This window comes from Antechinus flavipes, chromosome 5 (assembly GCF_016432865.1).
Source record: "Antechinus flavipes isolate AdamAnt ecotype Samford, QLD, Australia chromosome 5, AdamAnt_v2, whole genome shotgun sequence".
NCBI classification, from domain to species: Eukaryota; Metazoa; Chordata; class Mammalia; order Dasyuromorphia; family Dasyuridae; genus Antechinus; species Antechinus flavipes.
The window spans coordinates 300221934-300245190 of NC_067402.1; the positions used below are offsets into that span (position 1 = coordinate 300221934).

The following is a 23257-nucleotide window of genomic DNA, read 5'->3' on the forward strand; positions in this document are numbered from 1 at the left end:
TCTCTCTCTTCTTCATTAACATATTGATATTCCCTCAAAGACCCTAAATTTCAAATTTCTCAATTTACACAACTCCCATGAATTTCTACTCTTTTACTTTACTCTTTCAGTTACAACACAAAGATGATCAGATCTTTCATCTCACTATCATCCCTAAGCATTTCATGATTGTGTTTGAGAATAATTAATTTCCTTTATCTTTCCATCTCACCCTGTGCATTATTTCTACTAAACCTTTTCTTCATCCCCACTGTAACCTCCAATACCACCAATCAGTAGGATTATCTCAATTAAGAACTCTCTTATGATGATACTCTCCCCCTTTCCCAATTTTCACCTCTTAATAACTCAGTTCAACTGCCCTATCTCCTGTACTTGAATCCCTCCCTCACTTATCCTGTCATCCATCCCAGCTTGCCACATAACCACTTTGGATTCATTTTCTTAACTATTACTCACACACTACTGGATGAAATGAGACATTCATGACACTGGTCTTACCACAAATTTATGCCAGCTTAATAGCATAAATCTCCCCTAGACTCTCACTGAAGATAGGGGATCCTAATGCTGCTCACTAATCCTAACCCTTTCCGGCTACTTTGTTTGGCTTTGGCCACCCACAGGTTAGAGACCAGTATGGTTGACAGTCTATTCAATCACAGTAGGTGTTCCCCAAGACCCTGATTCCTCCTCTCTTTATTTCTCTCTCTCTATATATGTATTTCTCATTTGCTGACCTCATCAGCTTCCATGAGTTCAGTGACTTTCTTTATGCAAATGATTACCAGATCTATCTATATAGACCCAGTCTCTCTCCTAGGCTCTGTCTGTCTGTCTCTCTCTCACACACACACACCATTTAGCCAATTACTTACCAAATATTATAATCAGTTATGTCCCTTCTCTCCGCCGATACAATTAGTATCTAATTCAGGTCTTCATCACCTATCCCTGGTCTATTATAACAATCTTCTAATTGCTTTCAAGTCCTAATTCACCCTCCAATCAGTTGCCAAAATGATTTTTCCACAGTGTAGGTCTGATCATGTCAAACTTTTTTTTTTTTTTTTTTTTTTGCTGCTCAGTAAAGTAGCATGTCTCCTTTTTATGTCCAGGTCCTTTGATATCTAAAGAAACTCCCTTTGTGGTGCTTTTCTACCTTCCTCATCTTTTAATGTTTGATTCCTCTCTACTCATTCTACGTTCCAGTCTACTGACTGACTCACCCTTTCCTTCTTACTCCCCTCTCCCACCTTTGCACTGATTGTTCCCCAAGCCCAGCTTGCTTTCCCTCCCAAACTTTGACTCTTAAAATCTGTAAACTGAAGATTTAGCTCAAGTGCCCAGCTGCAAATTCCATTTCTGATTGCCATCCAGTCTATCATTATTTTGTCTTATCTAACTGATAAGTGCTATCTCTCCCATTAGAATGTCCTTCAGGATGGAAACTATTTTTTTATCTTTCTCTGTATTGCAAGTTCCTTAGCACTGTATCTGGCCCATAGAAAGCTCATAATAAATGCTGTCTGGTTGTGTGACTGACAATACATGTTCAGTGTTTGTTGAAGTACATCAAATGAGATACGCAAGAGAATAGATTTCATGAAACCTTTGAACAGATCAAGAGACACTCACCAATACATGTAATCCAGGCCTCCTCTCTTGCACTGGATGGTGTCTTCTCCCATGGATCTGATGAACACTGCCACAGCGAGGTGGGCCCCTTAGGACACTGAACACCCTTGACCCACATGGTTCTGGAACTTGCCTTGTTTGTAGGAGCAGGGTCAAGAATCCCATTGTCCCCACAGCCTAAATGCCTGCAGACCACTCCCACAGTGACTGCAGTCATGTTGTGTCGGCCAACACTGCCCCAGGTCCCATTGTAAAAGACTTCCAGTCGTCCTGCACAGGCCTGGGTGTTGGTCTCACTTTGTAGCCTCAGAGACATGACCTCTACAGAGAAATGGGGTTTAAGTTTCTTGATACATAAAATGTTAGGAGATTCCCTCCCTTTGATTCTTTGGGGTCCACAGAACAGGTTCCTCCCAGACTCCTTTTGAATATACTCTTCCTGGGATTGCAGGAGAGGTTACCAAAGCCAAAACAGCATCAGCACCAAATCCTCCTCTGCAGGGTTTTCAATGTCTATTTGACTTGGGATTAGTGTTCAGGCATAAGTTACTGGAGATTGTGTACCCTTGTGTTTGTCATAGGAACCAAAGTCAGCTAGACTCAAAGTGGGACAGCAATAAGCCACAGGCATGTGAAAAAATAAGACTTTTCACTTACTACTATCATGGCAAAAACTTGTTTGCACATATACAATGTCAGGAGAAGCTTGAATCACAAACAAAAAATACATGCAACGTGGGAGTACCTTTTAAAAATTAGAAGCCATAACTCATGGAGGGGAGATACAGAGAAAGAGAGAGACAGAGACACACAGAGAGAATTTGGAGAGGTAGTTTATACCCTGAGTGACACCTGCCTCCCCAAACTAGTTTCTAATTTGCATTAACCTTGCTTGTGGACTTACTGCAAAACTGTATCACTGATAATTCTGATCTTTAACCCACGTAGCAAAAATAGAGACTGGGAAAAGATCCACAAACTAGTCCACGAGAAATAGCTGGACTTTGAGTAGAAGCAAGACTATTCCTAAGATGGGATTTCTCTTGCTAAAAGAGGGGGTGCAGGGTCCCTCTCTGTTCCTTACCAGTGTATCACCAATTTGACACAGGTGTTTCTTAAGGAAGCTGTTCCTTTTCAAGAACTTGTTCCAAGGTTACAGATTATTAATGGCATAAATGGGAACAGGATTCCTGGTTCTTACTTTATTAATTCTTTCTATTATAGCAGTAAATCCTATGTGGCTAAGAAGGAGGGAGACAAAGTGGGAGATAATTTGATGAAATGTTTCTCACTTCAGTGGCTTTGTGTCAAACAACCATTGAACGTGCTTATTTCTTTTTTCTGTGTTAGCCAAGTTTACATGTCAATATGTAAGCATATGATCATTCTAATTCAATTCAGACTTCAATATGCATATCTATATTGCACAAATGGTATTGTTTATGTTTGTATATGTATACACACATGTGTATATGTGTTTGTACTATACATGAGGGTGGGTTTTCTCTCCATAAATATGTGCACATATGTGTATGTGTGTATATTATGCTTGTGTGTCATACTGTGCGTGTGGCTTTGTGTAAAATCAGAATCATGAAGGCATCATGAAGAAAAGGTCGTTAAGAAAATGGCCCAACTCTTCTACACATACTTTTGATGGATCTTTTCCCATCTTCTCTACAAGAATACCCTACAATCATTTCCTCTCTCTCCTTTAGAGCTTCTCAACTCCTTGCTATAGAGGCATATGAGGTAATATGATTGATTAACTGTTGGGCCTGGAATCAGGAAGACCCAGGTTCAATTTGACCTCAGCTACTTACAATCCTGAGCACTTAACTTGACCTCTATTTGCCTTGGTTTTCTCACCTGTAAAATGGAGGTAACAACAGAACCTAACTTACAAGGTGGTTGTAAAAATAAAATGAAAAGATATTTTTAAAAAGAAAAAAAGGGCTTAGCTTGGTTTCTGACACATAGTAGTTGCTATATAAATGTTTATCCCCTTTCCTCCCTTCTTTATTACTAACATCTCCTTTAATTATCACTTCCATTCTTGTTTTCTGTAGTCTTACCCAAGTCTACTCCATCTTTTAGTTTTTCCCTAGACCCTAAAATGTCTTTCAGATGTCATCCTAATTCTTATCTCACTTTCTTTAGTTGGCCACATTCAGGAGAACCCTACCATCTGTCCCCAATTCCTTTCTTCTCAGCACCTTCCACTCTGGATTGGACTTTATCACTCCCAGAAGAGGCCACTGAGCTCTTCACCAGCAGACATGGCAGGCTCGTTTCCAAGCTTCCTGATCTCACTGCTGACCCAGATACTCTTTTCTTTCTGGGGTTTTTTGACACTGCTTTCATCCCATCTATCTAAGCCGTCATTCTCAGTGTTCTTTGCTGAAACGCCAACCATCTCATGACTTCTAAATTATTACTAGCTTGTTATCCAAGCTAACTTTTTTTTTCTTTTCTTCCCCTTTTTCATTTACCGCTTTATATGCTTGGAGAAAATTGCTCACAAAGAGACCCAAAATGCCCCACATACATTTTCTTATGGTGCTTATGGTTATTTTTCCAATGACTATCAAATATCTCTGAATTCAGTGTTCTCCAGTTTTCAAAGTCCAAGTCTCTTTCATGCATTCATGTAGATGAATGGGAGATGATCAAGAAAAGGACACTGAGAATGAATATTGTAGGAGAAAATCAAGAGAAAAAGGAGTTAGAAAAACCCAGAAAGAAGAAACAATGGCAAAACCCACTGCTGGAAGGATTTTCAATTCTCACTTACAAATATTTGAGTAAGGCCACCCACTCTGTCCCTTCCTCACAGATACTTAAATTGCAGAGCTCATAAGTGATAGTTCTATTGCAATGATGAGAAAGGGTTGTTATTAAAACATTGAAAAGTGTGTTTCATTTCAAAAGTATTGGTTACTCTCCACTTATATATAGCATGGAAGAGACTGCCCTCTCCTCCAGTTCCATTCTTTATATATTGTAATATTTTCTGCTTGCTTTTAAAAAAAAAACAACTTAAACATTTCCTTTATCCCACTTGTAGTCTCAGTAACAAAAGGGGGCAGAGGCTAGCTAAGATAAACACAAAATTAAATTATGTTAGAGAGCCAAAGTTCTGCCTTAAAGTTAGGAATTTCCCTAATTAGGAACTATTAGCTATTATAGTAGTATCCCTAACTTTTCATATGATGTTAAATCATTTTTCAGTTGTATCTGACTCTCTGTGACTTCATTCTGTTTCCTTCTAATCTGTAAACAATTTTTGTATTGAATTTTCCAAATCTAGAACTTCACTTTCCAACAAAGTTTTTGAAGCCCAGCCCTATGTCCGCCTTTCAATGAAACTGTAAAATATTCAAGTTTATGTTGACATTGTTAAGACAGGATTTGGCATCTGGTCATATGATCTTCCTACTTTATCTTCTACAGTTTATTAGTGTGTAGAGCTTTGAGTTACTTCACAGTGGTGAATTTGCTTACACTGGACCCCTGCATATCTGCTCGAGGACCAAAGATCTCATAAAATAATGATTCCTCTCACTTCCTAGTCCTGAATAAAGATCATTCAGGCCATTCCCTTAAAGTAGAATGGACTTTATATATTATTACAGCTTCCTTTATGTCTTCTGATTGAGTTCCTAATGAGAATGCCAATATGGATGGAGATCTAGATCCATTAGGAGTGTTTGGAGTCTTACACTTGGTTAAATCAGTGGTCACGATAGTTGTTGGTCTAAAAGCTGTGTCATTCTTAACCTCTTATGACTCCTTTCCTATAAAGTTGCTCCATCATTGCAGTGGTTAACTGGGGCTTAAACATCCTGAAAGTCATCAACTAGAAAAGACAATTTGAATGTGTAAATTTCTCTGGTTTCCTGTTTGGATTCCATTCACATCTTAACTCATTCTGTGATGATTTTATATTTGTCCCAAAATGTTTTGATGTGAATGACAGTTAAAGGATATCCAGATGAAAAAATTAAAGCTATCTATGGTCATATAAAAATGCTCTAAATCACTATTGATTAGATAAATGCAAATTAATACAACTCTGAGGTACCAGCTCATAACCTATCAGATTAGCTAAGATGACCCAAAAAAAAAAGAGAACCATTTGAAGAAATGTGGGAAAACTGGGACATTACTGCACTGTTGGTAGAATTATGAACTGATTCAAGCATTCTGGAGAGCAATTTGGAACTATGCTCAAGCATACCCTTTGATCCAGAAATACCACAGCTACTTCTATATCCCAAAGAGATTTTTTAAAAAGGAAGACTTTGAAAGAAAGAATGAAAATATTTATAGCCATCCTTTTTGTGGTAATTAAGAACTAGAAATCAAAGAGATGTCCATTAATTGAAGAAAGACTAAACAAGTTGTGGTATATGATTGTAATGGAATATTGTTGTGCTATAAAAAAATCACAAGCAGGATGATTTCAGGAAAGCTTGGAAAGACATGTAGAAACTGAAACAAAGTGAAATGAGCAAAAAAGAGAAGAACATCATAGACAGTAACAGCAATATTGTATGGCTTAGTTATTCTCAGCAATATAATGATCCAAGCCAGTGTCAAAGGATTCATGATGAGAAATGCTATCCACCTTCAAAGAACTGATGTTTTCTGAATACAGATTGGGCACATTATTTTTCCTCTTTCTTTTTTTCTTTTCTTTCTTCCTTCTCATCTGGTTTTTTTTTTTTTTTAGAAGCTTTTAATTTTCAAAATATATGCAAGGTAATTTTTCAACATTGACTCTTGAAAACCCTTGTGTTCCAACTTTGCCCCGCCTTCTTTCCACCCCCTCCCTGAGATAGCAAGTAATCCAATATATGTTGAACATGGTAAAAATATGTCTCATCTATTTTCTTGCACAAAATGACTAATATGGAAGTGTTTCACATAATTAAACCTATATCTGATTAACTAACATCTCAGGGAGGAGTAAGAGAATAGAGGTAAATTTGGAACTCAAAACTTTAAAGAAAAACTAATGTTAAAAATTGTTTTTACGGATAATTGTGGGAAAATGAATTAACTTTTAAAATGCTTTGGTGTCCTGTGTCTTTTATAAAGCACAATTCTCAAGTTTGATCCTTCTGGGACAAATGTCATCGGTCTTGGGTCACTGTACATCACAGGAGACACAAGGCAATGCCACATCTTAATAAATCTCTGTATTGCTCAAGAAGCCCTTATCTGGTCAGCCCTATGTTAACCTTATCCAAGAGCTTCTCTCTGGTGATCTCTCTCACTTGCTTCATTCCCCTCCTTCCCCCTCCACCCTCCCACTGCCTTCCCCCTTTAATTGGATATTCATTAGATAGATTCAGAACAGACCTGAGCAGAGCACTCCCGCATCTTCCTTGTGCCTGCATTCATGCTGACCCCAGTCTTTGGAGGGACATTGCCACACTGAGGATTCATTCCCAGAGCAGTTCATATCATCCAGCCAGATGGGTCCAGTTCCTGCTCCAAAGTGAGCACGAACAGTGGCATTGAGGGCCACTCCACAGCCCAGCTGTCTGCACACCACTTGGGCATCATTTAGATCCCAGGAGTCGTCGCAGATGGTGCCCCAGGAACCCGCATGGTAAACCTCAACTCTTCCAGCACAGCGATCTCCCCCATCTGCAAGGTTTATGTTTCTCAGCTCTGCAGGGAAAAATATCTGTTAATAAGCAATCCAGTCCAAGCTTTATTAAGTGATGACATTGTGCCATAGTGCACAAAACTGCCTTCAAGGAGTTTCTCTTCTACTGAGGGAGCAGGGGAACCGACAATAAGTCAGACACTGGGGTTGGGTGTCAGAAATTAGGCATCCTGTCCAAAGTAATATAAGAAATTTGCTTTGAAGGAAGCTAAAGATTGTAAGAAGTGGAGGGGATGAGGCAGAACATTCCAGGTTTGATCCAGCTTGTGAAAAGGCATGGAGACCAGAGGGAAAGACACAGGAAGGAAAATGAGAACTACTAAGTAGGACTTGGCGGTTCAAGAAAGGCGCTGAGGAGTTTGTCTTTTAATCCAATGGCTCCCTGAGCATTTCTGAGCAGGGAGTAAAAGAGTCAGGCCTGTGCCTTAGGAAGATGATCTGGGCAGCTGTGAGGATGTGCTGGAGAGGAGAAAGACAGAAAGCTGCTGGAGACCACAGGAGAGGTGACAAATGAGCCTGAATTGAGGAGGTGTCCTCCATAATGGAAAGAAGACAGAAGGGAGCTAAAGAAAAATCTGCAACACTCAGCAATTATTTGTCTGTGAAGAGGATCGGGACTGGGAGTAGGCAGAGGGAAGAGGGCGAGTTCGAGGTTGTGAACCTCGATGCTTATGAATCTAGATTCCACTGGCATAGACTGAAAAGTTTCCAGCTGCTGCTTGCAGTTCTCACCTGAACACAACGGGGACTGAGGATGGGCACTTTGGCACTGGAATTGAGTATCCCACTGGTTTCCTGAAAACACAAATCAGCTCAGTTCAGCTCCAGGCAGGGGACAGATCAGGTGGAGTGTGTGTGTGTGTGTGAGAAGAGAGAGAGACCCAGCTCCAAAGACAAATCCCTCTGGGGTCCCTCTAAAGGATGATTGCCCCAGAAAGGAAGGGAATAGCGCTGTCTTTGTTTTGACACTCCCCGCCATGGACCTCTGTGACTACAAACCTTCTGGTCAGGTTTGCCTGCTCTCAAGGAAAGGTCTCCCAAGGAGACCTGGTCTCCCTTTGCCCCTGGATCCTAAATGGAAGGTTATCTTCTCTTACCTGAGCAGTTCACGGAAGCAATATTTGTGGGGGAACAAAGTGGGGCTCCCAAGGCAGTCATTGGACAACTATCCAGGCTGAGTTCAGTCCCTGAGCAATGGAACCTGTGCCCCCACACAGGGCCTCTGGCTTTCCCAAAATGCGCTCCTGTGGGTACTGGGACAGCAACTCCACAGTCCAGCTGCTTGCAGAGAACATGGGCATTGGGCAGATCCCAGTGGGAGCCACAGAGGGCTCCCCAGACCCCTTGCACTTGCATCTCAACACGCCCCTCACACCTGGAGTGGCCATCCACCAGCCGGAAGTCTCTGTACCCTGGGAAGAAGATAGAACCTTAGAGAAGAGCCTGTGAGCCTGGAAGCAGGGGAGGGCCAGGCAAATTGTTCTGACTCTCACTTGAACAGACGATGCCAATGGTTCTGTCGGAGCTGCACTTCCTGCCATGAGCGGAGCTTGTGGGACACAAGGTGATATGGTTCTCGCTGCCGTCACACTGCAGTTCCTCAGGCAGAACCTGGCCACCTCCTTCTCCAAAGTGCGTCCCATCGAGGACGGAGACGAGGGTGCCACACTGCAGCTCCCGGCACAGCACGCTGGCCGTCTGAAGCGGGAAATCAGGACTGCAGACGGAGACCCAGCTGCCCTGGTGCTTCACTTCCACTCTCCCGGAGCAGGGAAAATCTCCCCCACTCAGCCGGGGCTGCATGTGGTCTGTGAGAGAGAAAGCCCCAGTCAGGACCTCAGCTTGTGTTGCTGGGAAAGAGCACTCATGTTTTTCCTGAGCCCCACCCTGATCTTCCACGCCCAGCGGGTTTCCACCAGGAAGTCCTCCTCTCCTCGGCCCCAGGAGCTGCTGCTCCCCTGGGAACAATTGCTCTGAGAGCCTGGCCACTGCACTGAAGCCTTCTTGGAAAGCCTATTTCTTGTCCACACACACACAAGCACCGGCTATGCTACAATCACGGAGTACACTTGGCATGGGATCTCAAGGTGCTGGCTGTTCTATAGACTGACACCAATTGTGCCGTTCACGGAGCTCCTGACACAAGAAATCCATTGGAATGGAAGAATAGAAATAAAAATTAACCACTTTGCTTAGGAATTCTTTTCCCCAAATTTGAAGGAACTCCATAGCCTGGTTCCAGCCCATATTTTAATTATAACAAGTATAGTGATACTAATTATCAGCACTGGTTTGCATAGTAGAATGTCTAATGCCATCTTCATAGCAACCCTGTGCAGTCTGAGATATATTTTGACTGCCATTTTACAGGAAGGTGAGGTAGAGAGGAGTGGAATGACTTTTCCAAGTCACACAGCTGTTTAATATCTGCAGTCAATGACCATAGTCCCCTTTTTACTTCACATCTAGCCTCCCAGCCACCATCCAGTGATCTTTGAAGGGATCCATCTCCTACCTCAATTGTCAAAGTGATCAGTGGGTTTGAGTTTTGAGGGACTAAGTCTAGCTCTTTATCCAAAAGGGGACTTACTGACCATCTTGCCCGATTATAAAGTGACCAGTGAATTTTTGGCATGATGACAGGCCACCGCATATGCTTTATCCTTTGGAGATAGCTGGTTTATACTTTTATAATGTCTAAATATTATTATTGGTAATAATTTTAGTTTTAATAATGGGCATTTAAGTAGTATTTGAAGTTGGACAAGTGATCTCAATATGTAAAATCTCACTGGAGCCTCAAAACTACCCTAAGTAATTGTTCTGACTAAGACTTAGGACCAACAGAGATAGAAGGTATTTTTCTGTTATCATGAGGTCAGTGTCACTCCCCAAGTCTTCATTTAGCACCTGATCCCTGTTTTTCCTCTGATTTTCTAGGCACTGTTGACCCAGGGATTCCAAAGAACTCGATGTGTACGGATCAATGATTATTGCATGAAATGAAACAGTCCTGTCCATCTGTTATTGGCACTTATGGAATGAGGTTTGAAACATAGTTAAAAGAGGTTCATTATCCAAGGCAATCCAGATAGACTTTGCATAGAAAATACCAGCCACATCCAGAAAAAGAAATAGGGAGATTAAAGCTAAGTCAGCACAAGCTATATTCACTTCTTTTTTCTGTTTTTTTTTTTCCCCTCTCTCCTGGTTTTTCTCTTTTGTTCTGATTTCTCTCTTCTGACGTGATTCACGAAGCAATGTGTACTATAAATAGGTAGATAGAGAAAGAAAGAAAAAAAGAAAAGAAAGAAATGACAGAAGGAAGAAAAGAAGAAAGAAGAGAGGAAGGGAAGGAAGGGGGGAGGAAGAAAAGAAGGAAGGAGTGCAAAAAAGAAATCCATTAGAATCACTGACTGGAAAATGTAGACATATCCTTGTTGCTGGCACTGGCATCACAACACTGACAGTGGATGTGTACATCTGTGAATGAGGGGAAGGGTCTCTGCTAAGACTCCTGATCCTTCTGTCTTGTGTAAGTCTGTGTACTTCCTTTCTGGGGATGGGGAAAATCTATTTCTCTGGGTAACTGAAAATAGAGCAAAATGGAGGAAAGGAAGCTAGGTGGAGCAAGGGCTGAAGCATGGTCTGGATTGATCATGCCTTGACATATTGGTGCTGAGTCTTTCTAATTGTGAAACCATTCAAAAGAGTAGTGCAAATATAATTCCTTCCTCCACAAGTTAAGAGTAGGATATAGAGGAAGAAAAGTCTGCTTGGGAAAATGGTCTTTCCAGAAAAGACGGGGCTTCGCAATTTGAGCCTGATTGGGTCTGAAATGACTAGAAGTGCAGGGGCCAGGAGGGCAGAAATGACTGGTTTCCTATTCAGGAAGGAGTCCTGAGGCAGTTCTCAGGAAGAGCTTTGAGTACATTCCTTAGCAGAGAGTTCTTGTTGCTGTGGCCCCACCCCCCAAAATCCCCTGCTTTTTCCCTACTCTGATATTTCCTGTATTCTCATTGGGAAAACAAACATGTCACTTTTATTAAATGACTTCTTGGCCCCTAACAACTCACAACCTGGCTAACACCTCTGTGTAGGTAAGATTTAGGGCTCAGTCTGGTTCTGCTGCTGAAGCTGTCAAGGAGATGGTGACTATCTATGAGTATAGGTTGGAGAATAAGGTACAGCATTGGGGGGGGGGGGGGGGGGGAGCGGAGCAGGTCCACAGATTATTCAGAGTTGCTCAGAATCATGATGACTGGAATCGGCTGAGGTCCTGACAGGATCCTTGCCCATTTGCCAGTGGAGATCTTAAGCCTCTTAGAAGTCAGATTTCCTCCCGTGGGGAAGGTTTCTGGGATCAAAACTCACCTGAGCAGATGACAGCAGCTTTTTCATCCTCCTGACAGGAAAGCTTTCCCCATTCCCAATTCCCACAGTCCCAAAAAGATTCCTCTTTTCCAGAGCATTTAATTCCATTGATCCAGGTGTGCTCAGGGATGTCTTCAAAATTGTACTCCAAGGCGATGCTGACAGCAGTTCCACAACCCAGCTGCCTGCAAACCATGGTGGCTTCATCCAGTGACCAGCTTCTTCTGCACACAATTCCCACCTCCTCACGGACTCTTATCTCCACTACCCCTGCACACTGGCTGCTTCCCCCAAGAAGCCTCAGCTCCAGGGCAGATGAGTCTGTAAAAAAGACAGCAATTTCAAGCATAAGCAAGCCATGAGACATGCCATTGATGTGGGAAAGATTCCTTTCTAAATTCCCATCCTCTCCTAGTTAATAATGTAAACTGCCCTTTAACTCACAAATCCTGGTCCCTTTGAATTCCAGTAGAAGATCTGAGCAGTTCCCAGCCCCACCCGGATCTGAGCCAACTTTGGGACTACACCCGAAAGCCCCTCGAGCTAAGTCTCCTATTATAAAAAGGCCACGCTGGGAACCCCTCTTTGCAGAGATTCCAAACATGGTTGCCGTGTGAGGACCCTCTGTCCAGTGCCCTCCTTATCTCTATCTTCACCTAATAATAAACCTCTTATCAATCTTTATCAATCTAGCTCTCCGGGCCAATAAATGTTTTTATTGGGAACTCGCGCCGCTACTAGATCCCCTTGCACCAAATCTGTACCCCAAACTTGCCTAGTGGCAGTGACCTTAACCCTAATTTCCTTTAGGTACTCCAAAGCTAGACCTCAACCCCATGACTGTGAGGAAACCAGTCCCTACAGAATATGCAAAACCCTGGCACCCCTACCCTAGAGACTTCAACCATACAAATAAAAATAAAAAGTAAAAGTGAAGAAGTTTGTCCAACACTTATGATCTATAAATGAATGAAGTGGCTTTTTCCTCTGCCCTGCTATAGAACAGTGAGAAAATTTACCCAAAGACTGACTGCCTTGAGAATTAGAATACACCAAACAATTTTCAAGGCATTCAGTATTTGGGTAAATTTTCTCACTATTCTGACTTCAATGGCCCATTCCCTCCCTCTCTCTCTCTCTCCCTTCCTTTTTCCCTCCCTCCCTCCCTTTCTCCCTCTCTTGCTTCCTTCCTTTTTCTTTCCCCACTCCAACCTCAGTTTTTTGTTTGTTTTCTTTATCTATTAGACCTTTTCTTCTTTTAAAATAATAGCCTTTTATTTTTAAAATACAAGTAAAGATAATTTTCAACATTCACCTTTGCAAAACCTTGTGTTCCAAATTTTTCTCCTTTCCTTTCTCCCACCACCCTCCCAAAGACATCAAGTAATCCAGTATATGTTAAACAAGAGAGATTCTTCTATACATATTTATACAATTGTCATGTTTATGCCTTTCCTTTTAATCCCCCTTCATTCATCTCTCTGACAATGAATCTTGTTTTGCATATGACTGAACCCCTTTCTCCTCCCTTTTTCTTGTCCGGTCTTTCTTTTCTGAGTTTTTTCTGAGCATTTCTATACCTCAATCTTTATATCTGTAGGTGATTATGTGTGTTGGCTTCAGTATTCCTATGTTTGGTTCAGATAAAGGTGAATTTCAAGGGATTCCTGACTATCTCCTCAGCCCAGCTCCTTCTTCCATATTTATTCCCTTCAGGTGCCTCTTTCTCTTCCTTCCCCCTTGTATCTCCAGGATAGTCCCCTATCTCTCACATTGTCTATCTTTATCTGAGGCCGTTGGAATAGATTAAAGTCTCTCACTGATTCTCTGTCATATTAATTTGCTCTATGACCCTTGAATACATTAGGATTTTGAGAAGATATTTGTTTCTTATTCTCCCGTTAACATGGAATTAAAATCATCTTCACATAAAGTCTTTCAGCTAAACAGTTGGATCTATCTTTTGATGTTTCTTGCTTCTACATATTCATATTTTTAAATCTACTCCTTTTTGACCTTTTAATTAGGAATGCTTACAAATTCGATGTCTCATTAAAGGTCTCTCTCAGGATTTACTTAGTTTAGTGAGATAAGTTGTTCTTAGTTGTAAGCCTTTAGTACACCAAATTCTGCTCTCATTTTTAATGGTAGTTGCTAAGTCTTGTTATTTTAAACTGATACTTGAATTCTTTTTCTATGTTATTAGTATTTTTTTTTATTTGACTTGAAAACTCTGCATTTTGGCTATTGTGTTTTAAGAAGTTTTCATTTGAGGTTTCTTTCAGAAGATAAGTGGATTAAAGAATTAAAGAAAATAGAAAACTATTTTCATTTTGACCTCTGATTCCAAGAATTCTGGGAAAGTTTTAAGATATTTATGATAACTTAAAATATGTGATCTAAGTTTTTTGTTTTTTTAATCATGGTTTTCAGGAGATCTGATAACTCTTAGATTATCCCATCTTGACGTGTTTCACAGGTCACTTCTTGATCATATTTTGCTCTTTTTTGATTCTGATTGAATGTTTATTGTTTTGCTAAGTCAGTTTTTAATTGTTTGGGCTGTTCTAATTTTCAAGGCATTAAGTAGTTGGGTAAATTTTCTCAGTGTGCTATCAGTAGCTTATTCTATTATTATTTCCCTAAGTATTCCATTTTTTAATTTCTTGTTTAATTTCTCCTATTGTTTCTTTCATAATTTTTGTGGTTAGAACATTTTTTTTCTCTGAAGCTCTACTTGGATTAATTGTGGAATTATGTTTCCTTTGAGATTTACTCCTTGGGTGTCTCTCCATATTTCTTCACAGCATTCATCTATTCATAAAATTATTCATCTGTTCATAAAAGGAGATTAAATACCTGGGTTGTGGGATACATGTATAGGTCAAATTCTCTATTTCCATAATCCTGATTAGTATGGGCAGACTGTACCTGATCCTGAATTTGATGGCCAAAATCATCCCTCCATTAGCAAGAATTACCTGCTTGTGGGTCAGGGCCAGGCCTCCTGGCCCAAAAGGGTGAAAAAAACATTTGCTAAATCCTTCTTTCACTCCTTCCCTTCTTCCCTTTCTCCCTCCCTCCCTTTCTCCTTCTCTCCCTCTCTTCCTCTCTCCCTCCTTTCCTCTCTCCTTCCCTCCTTTCCCTTCTTCCTTCTTTTTTCTTCCTTCTTTCTTTCCTTCCCTCCTTCTTTCTTTCCTTCTCTCCTTCCTTCCCTCCTTCTTTGTTTCTTTCTTCCTTCTCTCCTTCCTTCCCTCTTTCTTTGTTTCTGTCTTCCTTTTCTCCTTCCTTCCTTCCTTTCTCCCTTCCTTCTTTCCTTCCTCCCTCCCTCCGTTCTTCCCTCTCTCCCTTCCTCCCTCCCTTTCTTTCTTCCTTCCTCCCTCCCTCCTTCCCTTCCTTCCTTCCTCCCCTCTTTCCTTCCTATGAGAAAGAATAAATCATCTCCCAACAAATTATTTCCCCAAACAACTCCCTTCCTTCTGTGTTGTACCCCTGATCTGAGGCCTTGCCTGAACATAACACTCCAGCATCCTCATGGTGTCCACAGTCATGGTTTTTCCATCCTCTGTGTTTGCAGTCCCATAGAGTTGACTCATTCCCATTGCAGGAAACATCATCAAACCAAATGTTTTCAATGTCATCACTAGCATTAACTTTTATCAGGGCACTAAATGCAGAAGGGCATCCTGCTTGCTTGCACACCACAGCCCCAGCATTCTTGTTCCAGTTGTCATCACAGACTGTTCCCCACTGGTTATTTACTCTCACCTCCACTCGCCCTGAACAGGTGTTCGTTCCACTTCCCAGTCTCAGGGCTAGTTCTGCTCCCTCTGCAACAGAAATGCACAAACATGTCGGTGATGGCGGAAATTTGGAGACAGAAATGAATGGAACTGTTCTATTGAGGAGAAGGACCTAAATTAAAGAGAAGAGCCAGGTGAAAAGCACAGGAGTAAGGCAAAATTAGTTAACCTTTGAATCCCTGATTTAGTTTTTCAATAGTCTTCCACCAAAGTACAGTGGAAAGCTACATCATTATATGAGTAAGGTCAAAAGCCAAGGAAAGACTTGTCCTGGAGTCTCTGAATATCATGCCTCTGTTCTCACCAACTTTCTTCTATGAACCAATCTCCTGTTCTGGACTGTATTTCATTTTCACTGGTCACAAATCTGTTATATGGAAATATGGGTGTTGATAAAGCAGAAATTCCTAAGCATCTTTGTGTCATGAACCTCCTGGCCATATTGAAAGTAACAACATTCTTTTTAGAATTATGTTTTACAGAAACGAGTGCAAAGGATAATGTTGTTAAAAAAAAAAAATTACCCTGGCATGGATTCTGTCAATATAAAGTAATTATTAAATAAAAATTTAAAAAAAAATAGAATTATGTTTTAAGTACACAAAATAAAATAATAGCATCGTAAAGGAAACCCACTATATTTAAATAATTATCAAAATACTTATAAAACCAAATTCATAAGTATTCCAGTATTAATAGAATCCTGCCATAGGAAAAAATGTGCCTTGATCAGAAATAAGTGAACTCATTAGGTCAGTGTTCAATAAAGAAACATGCAAAACAAGAGAACTGTTCGGTTCTGCAAACATATATTGTATCTAGGATATACTGCAACATATCCAACATATAAAGGACTGCTTGCCATCTAGGGGAGGGGGTGGAGGGAGGGAGGGAAAAAAAATTGGAACAGAAACGAGTGTCAATATAAAGTAATTATTAAATAAAAATTAAAAAAAAAAAAAAAAAAAAAGAAACATGCAAAAAACTTGGGAGAAAAATTCCCCCTTAACAAGAATGTTTGGAAAAATAGGAACAGAGTTTGGCACACACATCCCCTTAGACACACACACACACACACACACACACACACACACACACACACACAAGTTCCAAATGGATACATATCCTAATCAATTAATAAACAATTATTAGGTTTTTTTTAAACACTGTTTCAGGAACAATGCTAGTCTCTGGGCTTATAAATAAAAAAAATAAAATTGTCCTTTCTTTCAAGAAAATGGGTATATGAGAAAAAATGTACACATATAAATATGTATAAGGTATTTGGAGTGATTTGGATGCACTTTTAGTTTTAAGTGATAAAAATCAGAATAAATAGGGAAAAAATTACCTTATATAATTTTAGGTAGGTGTAGAATTATTAACGAAAAAAGGGATAGAGGAGATTTTGAAAGACATAATAAACAGATTCAATTACATGAAATTAAGCTTTTCCATGAATGAAATCAAATGCTAATTGGAAGGCACAGTATCAGTTGGGGGAAATTTTTATATCACATGTCATTGACTAAGTTCTGATGGCCAAGAAATAAAAGGAATTAACAACACATATGGATATACATACATTTAGATGGATACCTATATATTCTAATAGATGACCGATAAATAAATGAGAAATATAGAAAAACAATCTTCAAAAGAATTGTGAATATGGAAGAATATCCCAAACCACTAATTATAAGAGTAACCTAATAAACAAATATGACACAAATGGTAAAAAGATAGGATTCATCCATGTTGGAGGAGTTGTGGAAATAGTAATGAACTACTGCAAGATTTGTGAATTGAACTAACCAGTCTGAAAAGCAAAGAATTATACAAAGAAAGTGACTACCAAGTTCATATTCTTTGACTCAAAAGAGTTCACTATTCAGGATATAATGGAGTATATTCATTATTAAAAATCCCAAAAAAAGGCTCTTATAGAAAAACGTATTTATGGTAGCACATTTTGCAGTATTTCATAATAGAGGACTGAAAAGTGATGAATGACTCAGTTAGGAAGGTAAATTAGCTATGGAACATGAATGAAACAGAATCTTACTCTACTGTAAGGACTATTCTATATATTCAGTTCATGGAGGGAAGCAGGAATGGAAGAATCCAGGAATTAGCTAGAAATAGACACATCTTAAATTAGGGCAGAGACCTAAATCTGAATATGCATATTTCCCTAATTTGTTAATATCACCTTTTACCTATGCATACAAAAATATTTATAGCAACTCTCTTCTCAGGGCAAAAAATTGGAAATTGAGGGGAGGCCCATCAATTGAGGAAATGCTGAATAAATTGTGGTATATAATTATGATGGAATATTACTGTTTTATGGGGAATGATGAACAGGATCCTCTCAGAAAAACCTGGAAAGTTCTCCATGAACTCCAGAAAAGTGCCGTGTACTATATATAAAGTAATAGCAATGTTGTGGAATGATTAAAATGACTTTACTATTATCAGCAATACAGTGATTCAGAACTACTTGGAAGGACTTGTGATGAAAAATACTATCCATTCCCAAAAAACTGATTATGTCTTAATACAGATTGAAGAATACTCTTTTTAATTTTTTTTTACTTTATTTTTCTTGAGGGTTTTTTCTTTTTTCTTTTTTGGAGGGGAGATCTATGTTTTCTTTCACAATAAGGCTTTTATGAAAGTGTTTTGTATAACTTCACATATGCCTTCTTAATGAGGGAGTGGAGATGGGGAGGAAGAGAGAGAATATGGAACTCAAAATTAAAAAAAAAACAATTATAAAACTTGTTTTACATGTAACTGGAGGAAATAAAAACATTAAAAATGAAGTAGAAAGGGAAAAAGAAAAAATTATGATATTAAAACAAAGGCATCAATAAATTTAAATTCATCTTAATTAGTTAAAATAAGTTTAATGAATTTAAATAATTAATTTAAAAACATTTTTAAATGTCTTTAAATTCAGACCCATTGTTACCACACCTTCTACCTATTACAATATTCATGAGATGTTAGTCTATGGTTCACTTCTGCCAGACTCTACAGTATTCTAGCAATTTTTGTCAAATATGGGGTTCTTCCCCCTAAATCTTGGTTCTTTGGGTTTATCAAACACTATATTACTATGGTTATTTACTACTGTTTTGTGTAGCTACTACTCTTTTCCACTGATCCACCACTCTGTTTCTTGGCTAATCCCAGATTGTTTTGAGGATTACCACTTTATAGTACTGTTTGACATCTGGCATGGTTAGGCCACCTTCTTACACTTGTTTTTCACTTCTCTTGATATTTGTGACCTTTTGTGCTTCCAGACACTTTTTGCATTTTGTTTTGTTTTGTTTTTAGTTCTATCAAATAAACATTTATTAAGTATCTACTATATCTTAGGCATTGTGCTAATTCTTTTGAAATTAATTGTTATGGTACTGAATAAATTAATTTAGGTAGTATTGTCAGTTTTATTATGTTGTCCCGGTCTACCCATGAGAGTCACCTCACACACTTTGTGCGAAAAGTGTTTTCTAGTTATTTTAAATGAAATCTCTTTTTCTATCTCTTCTTTCTGGGTTTTGTTGATTATATACAGACATGCTGACAATTTATTTGTGTTTATCTTGGATTCTGTAACTTTCATAAAGTTGTTCATTGTTTGGATTACTTTTTTTTTTATCTTGGGTTTTCTAAATATATCATCATACCATTGGCAAAAAGGATAATATTGTTTCCTTATTGCCTATTCTAACTAGTTCACTTTATTTTTCTTATCTTATTTCTATTGCTGGCATTTCTGGTAAATATCAAATATTGGACATCAAAAAGTGGACATCCTTACTTCACCCAGGATAGTACTGGGAGGATTTCTAGTTTATTCCCATTAAAGAAAATATTTGTTTTTCGTTTCAGATAGATACTACTTAGCATTTTTTAAAAGCACCATTTATTTCTATGTTTTCTGATAATTTTAATTGGAATGGGTTTTTTAATTTTGTCAAAAGCTTTTTCTGCATAAAACATAATCATATAATTTCTGTTATTAATATGATCTCTTTCTATGTGAAGTTTTCTTGATATTGAGTCAATCCTACACTTCTTGTATAAATCCTGTCTGATCATGTTATATAATCTTTGTGATATATTTCTATAGTTTTCTTGCTATCATTTTATTAATTTTTGCACTAATATTCATTACAGCAAGATTTTTAAATTTTTTCCATTCACCATCCTTTTTGCCTGAGAAATTTTTATATGACCTCAAGTGTGTGTATGTAAACACACATACACACACACACACATATATATATATACATGTATGTATGTGTATAGATAAACTAGTTATATAAATCAAATATTTACTGAAACTAAATCACAAATTCATTACCCCCACATTCAGTTACAATACCTTACATGATTGTATTTAACATATACTTTAACATAATTAACATGTATGGGACTACCTGCCATCTAGGGGAAGGGGTGGCGGGAAGAAGGGGAAAAATTGGAACAGAAGTTTTTGCAAGGGTCAATGTTGGAAAATTACCTATGCATATGTTTTGTCAATGAAAAGTTATAATTTTAAAAATGTAAAAAAAAAATTTAAATACCCTACATAGGGACGTGATCCTCAGTTTAAGAATCTGAACAATTTTAGAAAAATTGATCTATAGTTTTCTTTCTCTTTTTTTGCTCTCCCTGGTTTAGGAAGCAACCATATTTATGAAAATGCCTGGAACTGAAAAATAGAATCACTTATTCATGGAACAGAGAAGAGAATAGTTGTTATGGGCCAGAACTCTGAACTTGAAACAAAGGATTCTTACAAGATGCTAAATCAGTGGAATTGATAGAGACGATGGTTGTCTAGTTTAGCATGACTGCTCCTTAATCTCCTTAGCTACATCTTCTTGTAGAATCCCCTAAAGTTCTGTCCTGTGTCCTCTTTTCTTCTTTTTCTATACAATTTCACTTGGTGATCTCATTGATTGATTTCAGTTATCATCTTTTTTGCAGATAACTCTCAGATTTGTGTGTCTAGTCCGAATCACTGTCCTGTGATTTCTAATCATCTGTCTATTATAGCCTACTGGACATCTTGAACTATATATCCCATAGGTATCTTAAACTCAACAGGGTCCATAAATGAACTCATCATCTCCCCCACAACAATATTCACCTCTTTGTAATTTCTGTATTAATGTGGAGGATACCACCATCCTTCCATCACCCAGGCTCACACCTTAGATATCATCCTCAACTCTCTTCCCCCCATATCCAATTCATTATCAAATTTTGTTTATCCTACTTTCATGATATCTCTTGTATATGCCCATTCTCTCTTGTGCTCCTGGCACTTATTAGCTCATATTTATTCTGTTACCATAGCCTGATGGAAGATCAACCACCTGATGGTTGATCTTCCTGTATTAAGTCTTTCTCCACTCCATCCTTCACTCAGCTATTAAATTGATCTTCCTAAAGTATATATCTGACCATGCCGCCTGTATTTTATAAAATGTAGTAGCTTTTCACCGATTCCCCTAGTGAAGATAAAACCAATTTTGTTTCTCCTTAATACATACACTTTCCCTCTAAGATTATCTCCATTCTCTTTGGTCTATAAATTGTATAGGTATAGTTGCTTGCATGTTATCTCCCTCATTAGACTTGGATCTTGGGGATTCTGGGAAGATAATAGAGTCAGTCAGAAAATTCCACGCTCTCCAGATTTCCTCCACAAACAAGATGAAATGGAGCCTGAGGATGAACATAAAGTAGCTAAAATAATCAAGATTTGGGAATAGAGCAGTAGTTCTCCAGGGACAATCGAAAAACCAAAGCAAAACAATAATAACCAAAAACAAAAACAAAAAAAGATCCCCAGGATGGAGATTCAGCTAGGCTATCTTTGCTGAAACAAATGAGACCTGGGGAGAGATGGGTTGGGAGGAATTCTCACCTCATAAATTGGGTGGGGAGGGAGGGGGAAGGGATGAGTTTCACATGTCTAAACTGAGGAAGATTGAAGGTGGCTTCTGAGGGAAGCCAGATAGTCACCAGAGGGTCCTAAGGGAACAAGAACATTTCCAACATAGTATGCTTAGGGCCCTATCTATGACTTCGAAGGAAAAAGAACTGCTGAGGTTGAGTCCTGGACAAAGCTCCAAAAATAACAGTAAGAATGAGCTGAGTCCAGTCACCCCCACATCCTAGAGGTTATTATAATAAAAAACTACTAAAAATAAAAATGAAAATGAACAATCACAGGAGAAAGAACCCAGTTAAAAACAGCTACTATAGAAATACAGAAGATGGAGGTTCCTTTTCAGGAGAGGCTACTGAAGCAAAAAATAATTTCTCTTATCTTAAAAAGTGTGGTCACCTGCTCAAAAAAGAGACATTGGAAGAACTTTTAAAGGACTTTAAATATCAAATAATAGAAAGTGAGGGAGAGATAGACAAAAAATAAGAAGAATCTAAGAAAACCAAGAAAATTATGAAAAGAAAGTTTACCAACTAAAAAAATCATCCTTAATAAAAACAACTCCTTCAAAATTAGAAATGTGCAAGAGCACCTGTCAGATTGGCTAGAGTGACAGGGAAAGATAATGTGGAATGTTGGAGGGGATGTGGGAAAACAGGGACACTGATGCATTGTTGGTGGAATTGTGAACACATCCAGCCATTCTGGAGAGCAATCTGGAATTATGCTCAAAAAGTTATCAAACTGTGCATACCCTTTGATCCAGCAGTGTTTCTAATGGGCTTTTACCCCAAAGAGATACTAAAGAAAGGAAAGGGACCTGTATGTGCATGAATGTTTGTGGCAGCCCTGTTTGTAGTGGCTAGAAGCTGGAAAATGAATGGATGCCCATCAATTGGAGAATGGTTGAGTCAATTGTGGTATATGAATGTTATGAAATATTATTGTTCTGTAAGAAATGACCAGCAGGATGAATACAGAGAGGCTTGGAGAGACTTACATGAACTGATGCTAAGTGAAATGAGCAGAACGAGGAGATCACTTTACACTTCCACAACGATATTGTATGAGGATGTATTCTAATGGAAGTGGATTTCGTTGACAAAGAGCTAATTCAGTTTCAATAGATCAAAGATGGACAGAAGCACTACACCCAAGGAAAGAACACTGGGAAATGAATATAAACTGCTTGCATTTTTGTTTTTCTTCCCAGGTTATTTATACCTTCTGAATTCAATTCTTCCTGTGCAACAAGAAAACTGTTCGGTTCTGTCCACATATATTGTATCTAGGATATACTGTAACCTATTTAACATGTAAAGGACTGCTTGTCATCTGGGGGAGGGGGTGAAGGGAGGGAGGGAGGGGAAAAATCGGAACAGAAGTGAGTGCAAGGGATAATGCTGTAAAAAATTACCCTGGCATGAGTTCTATCAATAAAAAGTTATTTTAAAAAAATTACCCTGGTATGGGTTCTATCAATAAAAAGTTATTAAAAAAAAAAAAAAAAAGAAATGTGCAAGAGGTGGTGAGTTGTGACATAGGACACCAAGCAATAATAAAACAAAATAAAAAGAATGAAAAAAAAAATGTGAAACATCTCATGAGAAAAACAGCCCATCTGGAAAACATCAAGAAGAGAATCAAAAAACAGATTAAGAAAAGGAATCTTGATACAATATTACAAGAAATAATTAAAGTAAACTGTCCTGAATTGTTAGAACAAGAGGGGAAAGTAAGAATAGAAAAAAAAAATCCATTTATCAGCATCTGAAACAGTTT

At 38.6% G+C, this 23257-nt stretch overlaps 1 protein-coding gene across 1 annotated transcript in view; it reads right to left on the bottom strand.

Annotated features, from left to right (window-relative positions):
- Nucleotides 1-23257, bottom strand: part of CD163 (CD163 molecule) — a 53052-nt gene that overhangs the window by 17665 nt on the left and 12130 nt on the right. Inside the window, exons 5-11 of the mRNA XM_051963110.1 lie at nt 15202-15522; nt 11693-12013; nt 8812-9126; nt 8416-8730; nt 8051-8113; nt 7006-7320; nt 1639-1959 (exon numbers count right to left, since the gene is read on the bottom strand). Of these exons, the coding sequence (XP_051819070.1) occupies nt 1639-1959; nt 7006-7320; nt 8051-8113; nt 8416-8730; nt 8812-9126; nt 11693-12013; nt 15202-15522 (1971 nt within the window). The remainder of the gene's footprint in view (nt 1-1638; nt 1960-7005; nt 7321-8050; nt 8114-8415; nt 8731-8811; nt 9127-11692; nt 12014-15201; nt 15523-23257) is intronic.